Consider the following 19,047-nt stretch of genomic DNA (forward strand, 5'->3'; position numbering starts at 1 on the left):
CGAGGAAGGCAGTTAAGTGAGGAAAAACCACAAATAAACAATAATAAGAATAATTTAGGAGCAGGGAGGAGCTGGCAGCTGAGTCCCTTTGCCTTTCCTGGGCAGCACGCAGGGCCAGGAGCACTCTGGGAAGTGTAGTTCTGCCTTCTCTGCTGACATCCTCTGCTGGCAGGATGGAAATCTCAGCTTTTCTCTCCATTCCTCCCTTCGTTCTCAGTCCAAGTGTCTCATGGATGCCAAGGCAGCTGCCCTAGGGATTGAGAGCAGGTGAGGAGCCGGGCTCCAGCTGGGTACCCCTGTCCATGGGGCTAAGCAGGGAGCTCTCAGGGAGCATCACTGCTTTCCTCCTCAGGATGGAAACATGGGCTTGGGGAAGGAGGGGGCTGCACTGTGTGGGCTGTGCACTGCAGGGCTGTGCTGGGTGCTGGTGGGGTGCAGCCTTTGTCCTTATGCCTCAGGCAGAGGCAGAACCCCGGGTGAGCCCAAGCACCTCTCTGGCTCTATTGATCGTTGCTGCATGCCGTGCATGCATGCCTGATGCTGAGCTCCCAGGACAATCAATAGTCATTTCTCTTCCCAGCCTTCACCCTGCTAATGGGAACAGCTGCCCTCACTACTTCCCTCCCAGGTGCTGGGGGCTCTCACGTCACCCTCGAGGTCCAGGTGCTGGGGCAGCTGCACTTAGCCATAAGCAAACACTTTGGAGCAGAGGCCCTGCAACTGCAGGAAATGTGCTCCTGTGGGAAGGTGCCGTCCTCGGTGTGCGTGGGGGCAGGAGGGATGCTCAGCCCTGGGGAGGCAATGCTCTATCGTGGGTTCTGCAGCAGAGAAGGGGCTCAAGACAGACACCGTAATCCCCGTGTGAAGTGTAAGTAAAGAAGCTGTTGGAGTACTCTCTCCTCAAGCTGGGAGCGTGCAGCCGGGCCCTTATAGGGAGAGGCAAAGCAGATCCATCAGCGCTCCCGTTGGGCAGATGAGCAGTGGCAGTCGCACGGCATTGCAGAGCGGTGCCAGGGAGAACGTGGCTGCGTGTCCCGCTGGACAGGTCCAGCGCTGTGGTACCGAGTCCTGGTGCAGCTGTGATCCAGTTTCAGAAAGTGGGTGAGGAGATGCTGCCCTTCATGGCACGCTGCAGAAGATCGATGTGTTTTTGAAGTGAAACTCAGAGTTTTTTACCCGGAAACAACGCGGACGCCTGCTCTGAATGCTAAGCAGCTCCTTGGGAGGACGTCCCCCAGCACAAAGGGCAGAGCGGTGCTCAGCCCCCTCCTTCAGCCCCGCGCTGGGAGAGCCACGGACCGCATCGAGGCACCCCTGCAGGGCCTCCTGCACAGTGAATGGAAGTGCTTTTCACCTCCTTTCATCTGAAAAACCACCCGGGAGAACAGAGAACAGCTCCCCAGTGGCAGAGAGGGGGGCGCAGGCTCACAGCAGGTGACCCAGCTCACAGCCCGGCGCGGGGACAGGACGGACCTGGCACACAGCGCTGCTCCTTTGCCACCGTATGGTGATGGGCCACGAGGGCAGAAGTCACCGAGACCGATGGTGGCTCCCTGGGAACCGCAGTAATCTCATTCCGGGAGCAAATCACATTCCCAGCAGCCAAGGACATGTTAGGTCTTAATAAAAATGGTAATTCCCGGCAGATTGATTTGGGAGCAGGGAGAGTGCTGCTTGCTTCCCATCGCTGCTGCCCGGGGCTTGGAGGTGGTGCTGGGGGTGATGGGCAGCAGCGTGGCACAGCGCTGGGTTTTGGGGTTATCCAGCATGGGCTGGGGGTTGGTACTGCTGTTACAGAGCTCCCACTCCTCTCATCCTGCAGGACCCGGCTGCTGTGCCCTGTCTCGATGTGCACCCGAACGGCCCCAGGGGTCAGAGCTGTTTGTTTGCAGTTTCCTAGGAGAGAAATCACGTTTAGGAAAAAAAAAAAAAAAAAAGTAGAAATTAATCACACACCTGAAAACAAAATCTGCCTGCTCAAGTGCACATCGGGGATAAATGGTGTGCTCCAAATTAGACAATTTACAGCTTGGGTAAGTAATGAGAAAACTCATCCTGGCGTGAAAGCGGAGTGGGGGAGTGACCTTGGCTCAGGGCTCCCTCCCTGCACCCCAGAGCCCACATCCCTTCCCCTTCACCTTCGTAGCTGCTCACTCAGAGCCCCACATTGCCTCGGCTCAGCTGATCGGGGTGACTCCTTCCCTGGGGCTTCCAGCAGGGATCTGGGGTGAGTTTTGGCTTCTTTGGAGCAGCGAGCTCCCTCGGGAGCAGGTCTCAGCCCAGAGATGGCAGAGAGGAGGAACAGACGGGAATGGGACAGATGGAGCGGGGAGCGGAGGGAAGGGACCCCAGCACGGAGGGGCACCCCACTGCGCCCCAGCCCCCCTGGCTCATGCTGGCCCTGCAGTCCTCCACTGTGCAGTGCGTGGGAGGGCTGGCAAGGAGCAGGCAGCTCTCCAAGCTTTCCAGCAAGAAGAAAATCATTTCTTTCCCTTATTTTTCTGGGTAGGGCGTCCCAGTGCGTTCTGCGATCACGGGGATTTAAAGGGGCTGAGCCCTGGTGTCAGTGCTCCAGGCTGGGGCAGTGGGGGTGGTTGGGGTGGATGGATCCATGCCACAGAGCTGAGCTCTGCTCTGCGCATGGGCTGCAGGCTGTGGGGCTGTGCAGCACCCACAAGGACCTCGGGGTCCCCTCCATCCCACACCCCTAAGCCTCAGCTGAGCAGTCAAAATGTGACTGTGCCAGTGGGGGACCAATCTCCCCCCAGCACAATTCCCACCTCTGCTGGGAGCCACCTCGGAAACCAGCCAGCTAATGATGTGTGATGCAGCAGATGGGGGCCCTGATGCTATATGGATTAAGCATGCGGATGGATGGATGGCACCGCGGCGCCTCTTGGCCTCCCCCCTTCCACCTCCACCACTCCTGTGATACTTGGACCCCCGGCCTGAGCGAGGATGAAGGGCGGGCAGATGGGATGCTCTGGGTTGTGTGGCGTTGTGGCACAGCACCATCGGTTTTGAAAGCTGTTGTGAGTCCTCAAATCGCAGACGTGGGCCATCCAGAGAGGCTGCTCTGCATTAGCCCACTGCAGGAGTCCTGCAGCCCCCCTCAGAACTGCAGAGTCCCCCCTTCTCAACACGGGAAGGAAACTCCCTCCACCTGCAGTAATGTTCCCTCTGTCCCCGCCGCTGCGGCGCAGTGCAGCGCCGTTATCTCCAATGCCTGGGAGCGGGGAACGGATTAATATTCATCACCAGGGAGCGGAGCATATGGAATATGAATAATGCTAATTGTGCCTGTATAGATTTAGCGTAAGAAGCTTCCATGCATTAAGGAGGGAGGGAATTAGCCCTTCTCCAAAGCGTTGCGGGTTCATTTGCGGCGAAGGAACACCCGCCCGCCTGCGGATCTCGGGAAGCGATGGGGATGAAACTTCTGTCCCACGCCGAGTGCAGGGCTGGGGGATGTGTGGGTGGGCGCACACCCCTGCACAGCACGAGTGATGGAACAAAGTCGGTCACTGCAGATGCAGAGGAGGAAAGGAGCCGCCTGCAGCTGTGCAGCCCTGCTGCCGTCCGTGGGCTGCCGCTGCCGGACCCCCACCCACCTGCACCACGGCTCTCAGCCTACATGCCCCCCTTGGGGCAGTGCTGTGCACCCCTGGGGCTCACAGCTGCCCCTGTGCAAAGCAGAGCGCTGTGTAGCCAAAGCTGAAGTGGTTGCAGCTAATGAGGCACGGGGGGGGGGGGGGGGGGGGGGGGGGGCGGTGAAAGGACTCTGTTTCTTCCCCATCCATCCCTCCTGCCCGCCAGGGATGGTGCTCTGTGCCCCGTTTAATCGAATCAGCTCATGGCAGCCCGGCAGCTTTAATAAGGTCAGGAGGAGAAGGCTGATGTGTGCAGCCCGGCGGCAGGCTGGGTGCTGTGGGGATGGGGACGTGCGTGTCCCTCTTGCAGTGTCACTGTGGGCTGTCACCCTGAGCCCCTCCTATGCCAAGTAGGGGCACATGTGGGGAAGAGCTCAGGTGGTCATGGGGGTCTCAGGAGCTCAGAGCTGCCTACGGAACTTCTTCAGCCTCAGGATGGGAACTACCCGGGTGCTGCTTGTCCCCAGGATGTGCCCGGTGCCTGCAGCATCACAAGGAAGGGGGAATCACTGTGTGCATCTCTCCTGAGCCGCCGGTTGCAATCTTCCCATCCTTGACCACTGTCATCTCTCTCCCTTCCCTTCAGAATCACTGAGAACGTGGGATTCCTCTTCCTGCACTTTGATCTCTCCAATTTTCAGCTCATTCTGGCTGCCTTATAGGCACTAATCCCTCTGCAGGCATCGGAGAGAATCCACCTACACTTCATGCAGCAATCACTTAAGTCTTATTGTGTAAATAAAATCTCAAACACGAAATCCTTAATCCTTGATGGCTGAGCCTCCGATACTCCGCATCCTGCCCGACAGAGGGTGGAAGAGGGGAAGGCCGTGGCCGTGCTCACTCATATCCTGGATCGAGCATCCATGGATGCTTTTAACCCTGGGCTTTTCCTCTCTCCCCACTGGTCTGATCCCCTCCCCGCTCAGTTGCGTTTGCTCAGGCTCAGGGGGGAGATCAAGCCGGGTGACATTTGGAGTCGGGGAATATTTCAAATGCAAATTTCCCCTTGATAAATCGTGGAATTTGCTCCCTCTTATGAAGGGAACCTCTGGGGAGAGCCGAGTGTGCCGGCCGGCCCGTGCTGAACGCAGACCTCTGCCGGAGGGGGAGGGAAATCACTGCCTCCCATTCCTGCTGCTTCTTTCTCCCCCCGATCCCCACGCTCCCGGGCCAACACTTGTGAGATAACCATCACTGTCAGCAGGAGGCGGCTCCATTTCCCCCAACCACAGCTGGAGAGCAGTGAGGTAAGGGCTGTGGGGTCAGCAGGAAATCCTGCTGCTTTCTGGGTGTTCGGCAGGGAGGGGGGAATCACGGCGGCTCTTTCTGTAAGCCCAGAATGGATGTTTCCCTCCCCGGCGATTGGGGTGCTGCTGATATATTATTGTCTCTCTCTCTCTCTCCCTCTCCCAGCTCTGAAATTAAAGCTTTCACCACTTTTCTCACTGCAGTGTGTGTGAGAGAGAGATTTACACTTTGCTTTCCCTTTCGGAAATGGAGCGTGATTTTCCAGTGGCTGCAGACGTGGGGTCTGTCCTGATGGAGTGGGGTGGGCTGGGGGGGAAGGAGCCCCCGCCTGCTCCTGGAGCTGCTACCTTCCCCCCTAAATAGGCAAACGAGAGCATCTCTAGGGCAAAAAATAAAAGAAATCTGATCTCTGCCAGCCCCATCCAGGATGCAACATGCAGAGCACGTCTGGTTTTGGGGATGGGAGGGTTTGGGGAGGTGGGTGGGGAGGGGGGGGCAGAGATGCACAAAGCAACCTGGATACGGCAGGGAGAATCTCTCAGGGGGGGAAAGCTTGCAGCTGTGGGGGATTTCTGGAGCTGTGCATGGGTTAAAGGCACCCAGCACACGGGGGCTGCAGCACAATGCCGGCCCCTCGCCTGCCCAGCAACGGTTTCACCAATGGGGAGAATAACAACAGAGAGAAGTTGGGCGCCGTGCGATGTCTCTGGAGCTTTCCCTGAGCCCCTGCACCGCGGGTATGGGGCAGGCTGGGGGCACTCCGCAAACAAAGACGCGCTGAGGAACACCCGGAGCCTCATAAATAAATGCCGGGAGAGGAGGAAAAAAGGATTTGAATTTCAACTTTGATGCATAATGTGCTTTCTCTCGAAAAACAGCCTTCTTGGCAGGGACCAGGCAACTTCCCACTAAATCTCCTGGAGGAGCGCGTTGCCAGTCGCAGAGATAAAACCTCAATGAAACAGCAGCATGTCACTGAACTCACCTCTCCCTCCCCGGCCCTGTGCGCCCCTCACTCCTGCCCGGGCCCTGGGGGTGCCTGGGCTCCTGCAGCCCCATCCGAGCTGAGCACCAGGAGGGTCCTGGGGGGAAATCAGCCCCTAAATGAAAGGCCTGATCAGCCAGGAAAGAGCAGTGGGCTTAGCTCAACCTTGAAGCAGGCTGAGTGAGTGGAGCGGGCACACAGCCCTCGGGGAGGGACGGCGGAGGGGGGCCGAGGGGACCTTTTTCCTTTCGAGCTATTTGCAGATCTATCAACGGCGAGAACAAAACCCCGCAGCTCCGTCGGAACGCCTGTCCCCGTTGTCCCCGAGGTGTCCCCGTGTGCCCTTGCTGCCATCCCCTGTGCGAGTCCCATCCTCCCGCTCACAGAGGGCTCCATGATGACCATTAAAAAGCAGGGCGGGGGGGCTGCTGGCCAGGGCATGTGGGCTCTATGGGATCCCCCCTCCCGCTGAAGCCATGCGGTGTGCACAGTGGTGCAATGGGGCTGTGCACAGAGCCTGCCTCTTCCCCAGGAATGAGGATGAATGACCCAAATACAGCCTGGGGTCGGCACAGCCCGGAGACGTGCAGGAGATGGGGATCATTTATTGCTCTGCAGTGCGATGTTCACAAGGGAAGGGAGCCCTGCGTGGTGGGCATTGCTGCTGCCACGGAGGGAGGGGACTTTGTGAGCTGCTGAGGGAGAAGGATTTCTCTGGCTTGGCTTGTTTTGCTGCAGAAAGGCGGTTTCAGCGCTGAGGGTAAGGGAAATGAGACAGAAAAACGCCTCCCATTAAGCAAAAAGGATGGAGAACCCTGCGTAATGGTGCTGCTGCAGGGGCTGCGGGCGCTGGGTTTGCATCCACCCATCCTCACACCAGCGCCTGCAGGGAGCAGCAGCACACACACACCGTGTGCCATCTCCTGCTCCGTCACCACCCCACGGACACGGGCAGCACCGCTGTGCCATCACGTCGCTCTGCCTGTGAGGTGTTACCCGGCATGGATTCAGCGCTTGCCGGGGATGCTCTGTCCTCCCGCTTTGCCGGGTTGGTGCTGGAGCTGTGGTCCCCAGCCTGCGGGCTGCCACTGTGGGGTCCATAGGGTTTTGGGCTTCCAGGGGACAGCTGTGCCATCCCCGCTGAGGACGTGGGGTGTCAGTGGCTGGCTGGAGGGACACGTCTCCATCATGCAGCAATGGTGTCATCTTGGTGCCTGGGGACACCAAAGCCCTGGGACCTGGGCTAAGGGCGGACTTCTGGGAGGTGCTTTGGGGTAGGGGATGATAACAGACTCTGGGGACCACCGGCACTGCTGCCCCGTGGGGCTGGAGGTGACCTGAATGGGGACACGTTTCTGTCCTACTTGTGCCCTCTAGTGGCTCTGTCCCCTCTCCGCTCCCACGGCCACATGCCGGGTGGTCCCACGGCGCGGAGACCTGAGACCTCAGAGCCAGAACTGTTTGGTGGGTGACCCCAAATGCATTTTATTGAAGAAAAGCAAATCTTGAGATTTCTAAAACAAAGTTTCTCTCTCTCTCTCTTTTTTTTCTTTCTTTTTTTGTTTTGCCTGCTTGGGGCTGCTTTGCTCCCTTTCCATCTCCTCTTTTTAATCACATGAGAGCCTAAAAAAACCCAACACTTGTTTTTTTTTTTTCTTTTTTTCCTTCTTCTTTACTGATGTTTCTCTTTTATCTAAAAGAAATAAAACACACCTTTGCTACACTCCCGGGATGGGGACACACAGAGTGCCCCACAGCAGCTCCTACATCCTCTTCCCACAGCCCTTTCTGTGCTTTTGGGTCCTACCCGGAGCTGTGACTGCATCCCTACAGGGCCCAAAGGATGGAGGTGTCTCTCTCTGTGCACTTGGCTGGCAGGGAGATATTCCTATCTGAGAAAGCAGATGTTGCTTAGGAGCTTTCTAAGCGGTTTCTCCTCCCTCTCAGAATTGCTGCTCGGAGAAAGAATTTAATCCCCTTTTGTTGCACATATAGGGGAGAACAAAACCAAATGCCACCTGGAGAAGTTTCCTGCTGTTGTTCTGCAGGGTTTGGCACCAGGACCTGGATGAGCTGTCAGTGCAGTGGATGGGATCAGAGGGTGACAGGTGCTGGCACTTGGAGATGGGCTTCACCCCATGCTGGCACAGCACAAACCCAACCTCATGGCATCACACCGAGCAGCACCGGGGCTCTGGCAGCGTGGTGAGGGGCTGCAGGGCTGCAGCCACACAGCTGTTCCGCATTTTGGATTTCTCCCCCTTCCAGCCTCGTTAGTATTGAAATTAAAAACAAGTGCTTGCAAGTTGGTGGCTGTTCTCCAGGACCCCAATTAGTAAATCTCTTCATCCCCCCAGGGCTGCAATCTAATAATAATAAAAAAGGAAACACACACCAACCCCAAACAAGCCCCAAACCTTGTTTGATGGATCGGGAGTGCTACCGAAACAGTTGGGAGCGGCTCTTCCTGCTTAGTATGGTAATTAAACACTTCAATTGCAATTATTTTTGCAATTAGATCAGTCTCTAATTGTTATCATAGGTGGCAGAGCTTTGGGTGGGGTGCGTTTGTCAGATCTTCCCCTCTGAGCTGGAGGGGAAGGGTGGATGTTACGGGTATTCCTGGTCCGGCCCGGGCTGGAGGGGCTCTGGGACAGAGAGGGGCCGGGATCCGCAAGCAGGGGGAGCTCCGAGCCCGTAATGCTGCCCGGCCCGGGGGGGCCCGGAGCCGCTCTGCTGCCCCCACTGTTCCCCCCCCGCTCTGGGAGCGGTGCGGTCGGCTCCCAGGGCAGCTGCAGCCGCGTCCCTGCGGTCGTACTGTGTGTGAGCGCGGTGGAGAGGAAGGGGTGCGGTACAGGGGGATGGGGGTCCAGGGGGGCTCTTCTCGAGGCAGAGTGTGCTTGGAGAAATCAATCGTGCTGTTCTGCCTCTGTGTTAAACGGGATTTTACGGCTGAGTTCTGCCCAGGCTCGCTCGCAGACATCCTGTTTTTTTGCAGACTTGGCGATGAGCTGCTGCGGGGGAAAGAGCCTGGGGGCAGCCACGCTGCTCGGTGGCCCCGGGTCCTCTCTCCTTGCCGTGGGGCTGAGCGTGTGAAGCCCACAGAGAGCAGGGGACGCCCCAGTATCCCCGACGTGGGGCTCCTCTTTGCCCCGTGAGGATGCTGCAGGGCTGCACGTGTTGCGATAGCGGCCGTCGATAGCCCTCCTGCCACCCCGCTCCCCCCGCCGGACCCCTCTGGGAGGTGGATGTTTCCCTTTGACGGAGCACCGGGGGGCGTAGTGCCTGTCCTGGGTTGGGCTGTCTGGCCCCGAGGCTGCGGCTGCATCACCTTTTCCCTGCTGTGCCTGAACCCCAGACCTGCTGGGGTACGCCCTGGCTCTCAAGCCACTGATGTGGGGCTCAGTGCTGGAGGTGTCACGGCCCCTGGTGGTGCAGGTTCTTCTGTGCTCCTGGGAAGAAACGCGGGCAAGCAGAGGCCTTTCCAGCATCATCTGGGAAGACAGCAAGTGCCAGGTACCAGCACAGGGATCCTACAGGGGAACAGAGAGACCGTTCAAAGGATGTGCAGGGTGCAGGTATTCCCTTGTCCCGCATTCCTCTCCCTGCTGCATGAGGGATTCTGCGTTAAGCACCTGCGATGGCTGGGAGGCTCTGCGGTGCGGTGCTGTGAGGATGTTCTCAGCAGAGTGCAGCTGTGTGCTGAGAGCTGCTGAGGGGCAGAGCTCAGCAGTGTCACCCAGAGCTCAGCCTCTGACGCTCCCTCAGAGGAGCTGTATGTTGCTTTGTGGCTTTCTCTGCTCGCTCTTCCCCTTTCTGTGGGCCAGCAGCAGTGGCTGTGTTGTCACATCTGCAAATTACTGAGTCAAAGTGACACTCGTGGGCGTGCTGGGGTCAGCGGTGCTCTGACTCAGAGCGTTCCCTCTCCCCCCTTTGCAGGTGGGTGCAGCGGGGCTTCGCTTGACTCCTGTTGGAGTGCATTCAGATGGGTCCTCACATGAGGTGATGTTTCCTGTCCTCACTTCTATATCACAGAAAGGAAATCTGTGGCCGCAGCAGGACCTCAGATCTGCAAACCTCTGCCTAGATTGAGTGTGCTTTGCCGTGCTGATTAGATTAGAAATCTCTTGGGGGAGGCTGGCATCTTGTCTCTGCCTTGTGGAAGCTAAATGTTGTTCAGAAGATGTGTGCGTCGCAGAGGGAAAGCACAAAGAGCACGACTGGAATTGGCTGCCCCTCTATCCTGCTGGCTAGGAGGCTCAAGGCACCTCCTGCTTGGGGTCGGGGTGGTGGTAGTTTGTCCCCTTGGGAGCAGCCTCTGTGCTGTGCCCTCCCCGTGCTGTCACCTCCAGATGTCACACGCAGGAACTCACACCTCAGTGGGGCCCCATACATGGGGCTGTCAGCACGACCTTGGCAGGGACGTGCTCCTCTAGCATGCAGTGTGTGGGTGACCTCATTTTTCACCCCCCTGGGCATAATCAATACAGGAGAGCCCATGTTATCAGCATGCAGTGTTTGAGAGAGAGTGTGTGGAGGTTGGGATGACCTTGCCCAGTCCTTGCCGAGGAGGGCTGCACAAAGGGGCTCTTGGGAGCTCAGAGACATCCCATTACACAGGGGCAAATGATCATATCCTCTGCCCAGTGCTGCTGGGGACAGTGGAGATACCCGGTGTCAGTCTCCCAACCTGTGAGCCCGGTCAGGTGGTGACTTATGGCACTGATGTAGGCTTGTAAGAAAACAGTGTGCTGGAAAGCTGTGATCTGGCACAGCCGCCTCTGCAGTGCATAGTAGCAGCTCCCAGCATGGACAAGGGGAGCTGGCAGTGTCTTCCAGAGCATCATGAAGTATTTCTTGTGCCCTCACACTTCAAGAGCAGCTGGGGAAAGAGAAGGGATAGCTCTGGACAGCTGCCCTGGGTTTGGAGAGCAAATGCTCTCAGAAGGAGTGTGAACCTCTGGTGTCATTTCTCACTGCATTGCTGACTTTTGGGATGGGCTGGCTGGAACCAGAAAAATGCAACAGATGTTCCCATTCATTAATCACAGCAGCACCCTGAAAGCCCAGCCCTGTACTCACCCTGCAGGCCTTGCCTCTACTCTCGGGTTTCTCCCCAAGGGAAGTCCAGCTGTGTCCTTTCAGCCTTGCAGGATGCTGGAAGAGGGCAGCCGGGAGCAGAGGCTGGGATGGTGGGGTGGCCGAGGCTCACGGGAAAGCTCCGTCACTGGAAAGGGTGAAATTGCACATGGAGATGTAAAGAGGAGATGGGTTGGTGCCAGCATGGGTGAGCCCGCAGGCTTTGCTCTGCACAGACCAGTTGCTGCCTGCGTGGGGTTGAGCCCCTACGAAGGAACAGGATGTGGTGGCTGGGACAGGTCCTGTCCCACAGGAGTTGGGCTCTGCTTTCCATTACCGCCTCTTTAGTGAGCTCTTTCCCTGTTTAATGTGTGTCAGGAGGTGAGGAGTTGCTGCCCTCCGTTGCAGCACTGCATGCTCCCCACTACCCATGAATGTGCTGCCTGTGTCACAGTGGCCATGGTGCATGCTTTTTCCATAGAAGCGATGGGGCTGACCCCTTTTCCTGTGCTTGACATCCCCCGAGACCACTTATGTTTCTCCAGTATTGCTACTAATGTTTGCTGGTCGTTTTCCTGTGCTTCATAACAGGAAAAAGCATAATGGGCAATATTTCAAAATGCTTTCCCCTGAACAACCCCACAGGGCTGCTCTGGGCAGGGCAGTGCTGGGCTCCAGTCTTACCTGGAGGGAGATATGGGTTTGTGAGTGATTTGTGCTGCTCTGTGCTGTTAGTGTGGCTGGGGGAGAGGGACCGTGTCACTCTGAGCTTGGGGTGACATTGGCTGTTGGGGTCTGAGTGACTCCTGCGTGGTCCTGGGGTCTCAGACACCCGGTGTGCCCATCCCTAATGGGGAAGGGGGAAGTAGGAGAGGCCCACGCCATCCTCAGTGCATCATTTCCAGGCAAGTGAGTAGGCAGTTAAACAGGGAAAGTAAAACCAATAACTCAACCTTCAGCCCTCACGTTGACTTTTATCTGATGACAAGCAGAAACCACAGCAGTGATGCTGGCTGGTATGGGAAAGAGCTCTCTGGATTTAGAAAGGTCAAGAAACGTCCTCGCTCTCGTGTCTTCCCCCCCTGCTTCCTGCAGCGCACAATATGTGCCCCACTGCAGCACTGCCTGCTATTCAGCCTCTTCCCTCCAATGTTCTGCTTCATTTGGACACAAACCCAGAGAGGAAACGTTTATTTCTCCTGCTGGAAGGAGGTGAGAGATGCTCACCTTCTTACTGGTCTCATTCAAATGCACTTGAATGGTAGGAAGGAGCCAAACCTGCCCAACTGACTGAGCTCCAGCACCTGCTCCAGCCTATTGCTGGGTCCTCCCCCAGGGTTCTCTGCCCTCCCCTGGGTATGGGCTGTAATGCTGTGCAGGAACCAGCTGCTGTTTTGCATTGTGCAAACAATTTAGTTAAGTAAAATCCCATGTGGTGCTCCACAGAAGCAGCGCAGGTCTCCTTCCAGCCCTGTCTGTGTCTGCAGAAGCATCCTTACTGTGCCAGGCGTGTGTCTGAGCGTGATACAGGCTGAGCCTTTCGAGCCGCTCTGCCCTCTGCTTCACCTCCCTGCTTTCTCCTTTCTAAGGCTTCACGCTGTGCTTTGGGGACGGCACCAAGGGCACGTGCAGCAGGGAGTGAAAGAACAGCTTATCGTTGGGATGGAAAGTTTCTGGCTATCGGGGGGTTATCAGTTGCTGCTGCGTAGAGGTTAGATTAAGGTCTGGGAGCAGCAGTGCACATCATGGCACAGCACGTGTCTGTGTTCTCCTTATGCTCAGGTGGGCCAAGGAGATGAAGGCTGAACCCACGGGATGGGGATGCCTGGGCACGGTGCTTGCATCCCGTCCATCCTCCCCATCACTGCACCCCTTCCAGGGTCCTGCCCCTGGTGGTGATTGGGATGCTGCTGTGCGGGGATTTATGGCTCTGTGTGGCTGTTTGTGTTCCTAGAAAACTTTGCCAACCTAATTTTAGTTATTTTTCTCCAGAGATGGGAACAGAGCTTGCTTGGCTGAGCTCACTGCTGGGGCAGACTGTGAGCTGCAGTGCTAGGTGTCAGAGCTGATGTGGTCCTGGGGACCAGCAGTGTGACTGTGGGGAGGCTCTTACCTCTGCAGGGCTCCATCTGCCAGCAAGGTGCCCTTCCCGTTCCTCATCTCCAGCTTCAGGCATTTCCCCTCCTGCCCATCCAGGCTCTCCCCGCAGCTCCTGCCCCGGGGCTGACCCTTCTGTAGGGAGCTCTTGGGGTCCCCTGTCCTCCAGCATTGCAACAAGTGCTGGTATGCCACCCGAAAATCTCTGTTGAACGTCCCATAGAGGATGGGGTTCAGTGCTGAGTTGGCATAGCCCAGCCAGAGGACGATGGACATAGGTATGCCTTTCACGCTGCTGTCCCCCCACACCCCTCGGTACGTGAATACCGTGAAGTAGGGGAACCAGCAGATGATGAAGGCTCCCATTACCACTGCCAGCGTCACGGTGGCTTTGTGCTCCTTCACCATGGGTGGCATGGGGCCGTTGCTGCTGCAGCACCACGTGTGGTTTATCCTCTTGGCCTGCTCCCTCGCTATCTTGAATATCCTGTAGTAGGTGATGCACATGATGACCAGAGGGATGTAGAAGGTGAGCAAGGAGTCCACCAGCCCGTACACAGAGTTCACCTCCAGCTTGCACTCCCTGGTGCAGTTGGGTGTTGTGTTCTGGACCATCGTCCCATTGGTATTCCACCCCAGGTGGATGGGGAGGAAGGAGACCATCAGTGAAACTGTCCAAATAACAACCAAGCCCACGGCCACGCGGGACCGGGTGACCAGCTGCTGGTAGCGCAGCGGGGTGGTGACGGCGAAGTAGCGGTCCAGGCTGATGATGAAGAGGTTGAGGATGGAGGCCGTGCACAGCATGACATCCAGGCTGAGGTAGATGTTGCACAACGTGCTGCTGAAGGGCCACTCGCTGGTGAGCTCATAGTAGGCGGAGAAGGGCAGCACCAGCAGGGCCAGCAGCAGGTCGGTGATGGCCAACGAGACGATGATGCAGTTGGTCAGGCTGCGGAGCCGGCGGTCCAGAGTGACGGCCAGGCACACAATGATGTTACCACAGAGAGTGAATGTGATGAGCAGGGCCAGGCAGGACCCGACCAGCAGCTGCAGGGGGAAGTCCATGGTTTTTGAAGGGTCTGTGAGGTTGCTACATGGATCCATAGTGCAGTTGCATGGGTTCTGCTCTCAGTGGCACTGTAGATGCTTGGAGTGAGCCTCCAGCAGGCAACCCTGGAGTTCCTTCCAAACTAATCTTGGGTCGATGATGGCCTTGGAGATCACAGTAGAGTCCCCTTCACACATTCAGCCTTGTCTGCTGAGCCTAGGTCCCGTGACCTAGGAATGATGTGCCCCTGCAACTTTCTTGTGTGACCTGGTCCATCTGGGGCTGGAGCTGATCCCCATGGCACTGCTGATGGGTGTCAGCTGCTCCCTTCTCTCCTGCAAAGCCCAGCAGGGTCAATGCTACGGGGTCAGGTCCCACAGGGTCTCATGCCTGCCTTGCTCTGTGTGCTTGGGTCAGAGATGGTGGCCAGCAGTACTCATCAGGGACAGAGCTTCTCTACCTGAGGACAGCCTGCAAAGAGAGTGCCAGGTCAGGGCCATAGTGGGCAACAGTCCCTTGGGCAGCCCCTCCAGAAATGGGGCATCTGCACCTCCCTGGGTGCCCTGGTTCACTTAGACCTGAGCTGGAGAGTTCTTTGGCAGCTGGGGACAGCAGACCCCGCTGGCCGCCTCTCACTTTGGGGTCTCCCTGTGGTGTAGGAGTGGTTTCAGAGGAAAGAAGTTCCTACAGCCTTGTGATTAAAAAAAGGGCTGGATTGAAATGAGGAAAGAGCTTTCCAGAGGGAGCAGCGCACTCCATTTATGCACTCTGGTAAAATTAATCAGCACTGTGTGATTCATGAGGCTTCACAGCTGAACTTCTTAAACTTTGTGCCTGTGAGAGCACTTTGAGCAGTCCCATGCCTCGTGCTGGTCCCTGCTGTTAGCAGCCATGTGGCTCAACCAGCTCAGGGAGGAGATCTCCCATTGCTCAGAGGCTCCTGTTCCCTCGAGCAGAGCGAGATCCAGACAGGTGCCAGATGCTCTGAGGGGAGTTGGAAGCAATGAACCCGTGAGGATGCCCCACACTGGATGAGGGTTACAGGGAGGTGGCAGAGTGGCTGCAGCATGGGCTCTCACCATGGAAAGCTCTTTGTTCGTGCACAAAAGGATCGTGGCACAAGCTGAGCACTGCCTGCCTGCTGACGGCAGCCAGGAGAACAGGTTGTTCTCAGAGAAGGGTATTTCCAAGTGAAAGGGATGTTCTTCCCATTGCTCCTAACGTGCTGGAAATGGCAGGATAAATTATAGAGGGAGTAGGAGGCTTAGAAAAATGCAGTGGGTGGATCACAGTCTCCCGTGTGGCTGCTCTGCCACCCACCAGCAGCCACTCCTGTGCCAGCTCACATGGGCTCGGCTGAGGCCGTGCTCGTGGCCCAGCATCACTGCAGGGCAGGGGCTCTGCTGCCTTCCTGGTGCCCACAGTCACAGCAAGGAACCTGGTTGTGCTGCCTATGCCCAGTGGTGCTGGGTGGGACCCTCCTGGCAGGGTCCGCTCCTGCTGTATTCAAAGCCCCCCACGTAGGCCGTGCTGTGGGGCAGCTGATCCTGCAGGCTGGGTCAGGAGGAGTTCTGCTGCTTCTTGCTTCTCCCGTTAGCTGAGGGCTCAGAGCAGGCCCTCTGTGTTTCTTGGGCGGGGAGTAGGAACGTTTCCAAGTGTGATATGGAGCTGCCATCCGTGGGGATGGAGCACCCATCTCTGCTGAGCTGCCAGGAGCCTTTGTCCCTCCTCAGGATGGGGCAGGACTCATGGGTTTGGATATAGGATGCTGAACCTTGGGCTGGTTCCAGGCACAGTGCTTGCAAAGGCAAAACCTGAACTCTGGTGGGAGACTGCCCCCATATTCCATACTGTCTCATGGAAACGCTCCCCAGGTGGCGGTCATTGGCACACAGCTCTGCAGGACCGGCACTGCATGGCAATGCACCCTGGCCTGGATCTGGTTTTGGTCAAAACTGTCCCCAGACAGCAGAGAGCTGAGCAGTGCAATGCTGCTGGGTCGCCCTGTAGTTCCTTTCCCAGGAATACGGGGCTCTGCCAGACTCTATCTGTGCAGTGAGAGCTGGCCAGACATCAGCTGTCTTCCTACAGACACCCTGGGGTTCCCTAATATTTCCCACATATTTCTGTGCTGTTTTCGCTGCTCGGGGCAGTGACCTTTGCCTTGTCCCTAAGTGTGTGAACTCGTGACAGCCTGTTTGGTTTCTGTTGAGTTTTAGAACCTTTGGCTCATCTCCTGTAGCACCGAAGTCCCTTGTCTGGCTCAACAGTTCTCCCAGGATTCTCACCAGTACATTTTCTTAGAGAATTTCCATGTTCTGAATCGAGATCACTATTGAAAGCTATTAAACCAAAATGTGTCTCTAGTCTGATCTTTGAGGAACTCTTATTAACAGCCTTGAGTGCATTAGCTTCTCCTACTGCAGTACACTATGACCATCAGCCCGTCCTTTAACCTTACAGTTCCTGCAGTAATTCCTGCCTGAATGGATGTTTCCTGTTCTGTGGAAAGCCCGTGGACATTGGATTGACTTTATTCCCATTTAAAATGCTGATTATCTCCTCTAGGGTTGGGGCTGTGATTTGTCTATGGGAAATTCTCATTCACTCTCACTTCCTCCTCCTCCCTTGCCTTTTAGCATCCTTTCCTCTGGCATTGTACATTTGGGCACTTTGAACACTTTTGCATGGAGGCAAATGGGATGTTGCACCTGGTTCTGTAGTGCCAGTAATGTTTGCTGCTCTCCATTTGTGTATTCCCTCTTCTGGCTTAATAGGTTCGTGGCAGACTTATTAAAGGCAGATGGACAGGAGAGAGCACTTGGCATCTGCCTGGATATGGCAGTGGGTTTGGGGAGCATTTCTAGGTCCCCATATCTAAGAGGTTTCCCGCTCCTGCATTAGTATGGAGCAAGGTGCTGGGACGTGTCACTTAGGGGCAAAGCTGATTTCCTGACCCTGCAGAGCTCACGGCATGCTGTCATGGCTTTTTCCAAAACTGTGCTCAATCAAAAGGTTAAACGCATGGGTTCACCGAGAGGTGCTCGTGACAGCACCATGCAGCAGGGAGGGGATTTCTGCTGCCCCTAAAGAGGATGTTTGAGGTTTGGTGGTGGGGAGCAGGCAGGGCTTGGGGGGCACAGGGACCCCAGCAAAGGGCTGTTCTCATCTGGTGCTGTAAGCGTGCCCCAGCTGATGATGTACAGCAGCAGTTGCTTCCTGTGGGGTAAGCAGAGGGGCAGGGAGGCAGGAGCCGATCCCATCGGGGCTGCCAGCCCTGGGCGAGCTGGGGCTCTGTGTATAGGAGTGTTCGGGATAACCCTGAATGCAGACAGCCCAAAGAGTGATGCAGAAATAGGCAGAGAGCCTCCAGCAATTCAAAAGTTTGGTTTTCAGTGACTACATGAGAGGGGAAACTGAAAACAGAAGTGCTGGGCTGGCGGACATGATTTTTAACTGCAGAAGTCAGAGCAGAGAAACTTGGATTCAGCTTCCTGCCCAAAACCCACAGCTGGGTTGGGGCACAGCATCCCCTCCTGTGCCCGCCTATCAGTCCTGAGGAGCAGAGCGCCTGGGCCGGGGTTGGTGTGCTCGGAGGAAGGGCTCGGGGCAAAAAGTTTACTTAGGAGCAAACCTCGTGGGGATGCTGCTGGGGAGAGGCGCTTTGCTCCTGCGAGTGCCGAAGCAGGGCAGTGCTGCTGCCCCGTGCCCCCTCTCTAACCCTGCTCTGCCCCCTCTCTAGCCCTGCTCTTCCCCCTCTGTCCGCTCCCACCAGCAGAAGCCCGCAGGCTGCCCCGCGCTCCGGGCAGGGCGCGATGGAGATAGCACAGAACACAGAACGCAGAGCGGGGCACGCTCCCACCCACCGCCCCCTCTGAGCTCTCGCTTAGAAATCCCTTCAGCAATGGAACAAGCAAGAGGAATTAAAAAAAAGTCAGGCAAAAGCTTTACCTGGGATCGGTACCGGCGTTGTGCAGCCCTGCAGCAGGTGGGAGCGCGGATCACTCTGTGCCGGAGCAGCGCGCGTACGAGTGGCGGCCGCCCGCTCCCTCCCTCCTCCTTCCCCACCAATATCCAGGCAGCGCGCTGGCTGCGTTGTGAGTCACAGCACCGGTGGGTGGGATCAGAGCCCTGAGCTCAAGCTCCGAGGTTACCATCCGATCCAAGTCGAAATGCTGAAATGAGCCGGGCGCGCCGCGTGCGGGGCTGCCCTCAGCCGTGCCCAGAGAACCCTCCTGTAGCTCTGCGCTGTGCGCAGGGGCTTCCCGAGAGGGGCTGATGCTGCTGTTCTCGGTGCAAACCTGGCTTTGTCATTGATGCGAGCTCACGACGTGCCCGAAGCTCGGGCATCCCAGGGGGCTCGGAAGATGCGGGGAGCATCGAGGCTCTTTGGTTGCACGGGGAAAAGAGAAGCAAAAAGGGGCAGAAAGCTGCAATGCGGGAGCGGGGAGCTGCAGTCCCGGTGCTGGGGTGCAGGGTTGCTCCTTTTGCAGCTCGAGGTGACAGGAGCAGCCCATGCTGCTGTGGGTGCCCCGGGCTGGTGGCAGGGCTGCTCTGGGCTGAGAGCAGCTCTGGGCTGAGAGCACCCCGGGGCTGCACCGAGCCTTGCCGGAAGCATCCTCTGCACGTGTGGTGTCACAGCCAAGTGATGAACAGCAGGGGTGGCTCTTTGTGCTTCTGGTGTCTTTCATTTGTGGGTTTCCACGAATACTAACTGCTGGGCCAGCTGTGTGGGAAGCTGCTCCCTCTTTCTGCTCTCCCCCTGGGGCTGAGCTGTCTGTGAGTTCCATGCTGTTGGAGGAAGCAATGCTGACCATTTCCATGCCTCCCCAGTGAGCACCCAGGGGCTGATGTGTCACGCTGCACACCATGTGCACCCTGGGCTCCCCATGCTGGATGGAGCTGGGCTGCAATCCTCACCTCCACCCCAGCCA

At 57.1% G+C, this 19,047-nt stretch overlaps 2 protein-coding genes across 7 annotated transcripts in view; one reads left to right on the top strand and one right to left on the bottom strand.

The window, feature by feature from the left end:
- The first annotated feature begins 4,770 nt into the window (after positions 1 to 4,770).
- The window catches only part of LOC101749151 (serine protease inhibitor Kazal-type 5-like), an 89,567-nt gene continuing 75,290 nt past the window's right edge, over positions 4,771 to 19,047 (top strand). For all 6 annotated transcript variants that reach the window (XM_046900540.1, XM_046900538.1, XM_046900543.1 and 3 more), the window contains exon 1: positions 4,771 to 4,900. The gene's annotated coding sequence lies outside the window, so the exon portion shown is untranslated. The remainder of the gene's footprint in view (positions 4,901 to 19,047) is intronic.
- Positions 7,530 to 18,182, bottom strand: HRH2 (histamine receptor H2). Its single transcript, XM_015293890.4, has 4 exons — positions 18,065 to 18,182; positions 13,079 to 14,584; positions 10,969 to 11,113; positions 7,530 to 9,419 (listed from the first exon to the last, which is right to left on the bottom strand). The coding sequence occupies exons 2-3, from the start codon at positions 14,167 to 14,169 to the stop codon at positions 11,095 to 11,097; spliced, it is 1,110 nt and encodes a 369-aa protein (XP_015149376.1). The 5' UTR covers positions 14,170 to 14,584; positions 18,065 to 18,182; the 3' UTR covers positions 7,530 to 9,419; positions 10,969 to 11,094.

The sequence above is a fragment of the Gallus gallus genome, chromosome 13 (genome assembly GCF_016699485.2).
Source record: "Gallus gallus isolate bGalGal1 chromosome 13, bGalGal1.mat.broiler.GRCg7b, whole genome shotgun sequence".
Lineage (NCBI taxonomy): Eukaryota > Metazoa > Chordata > Aves > Galliformes > Phasianidae > Gallus > Gallus gallus.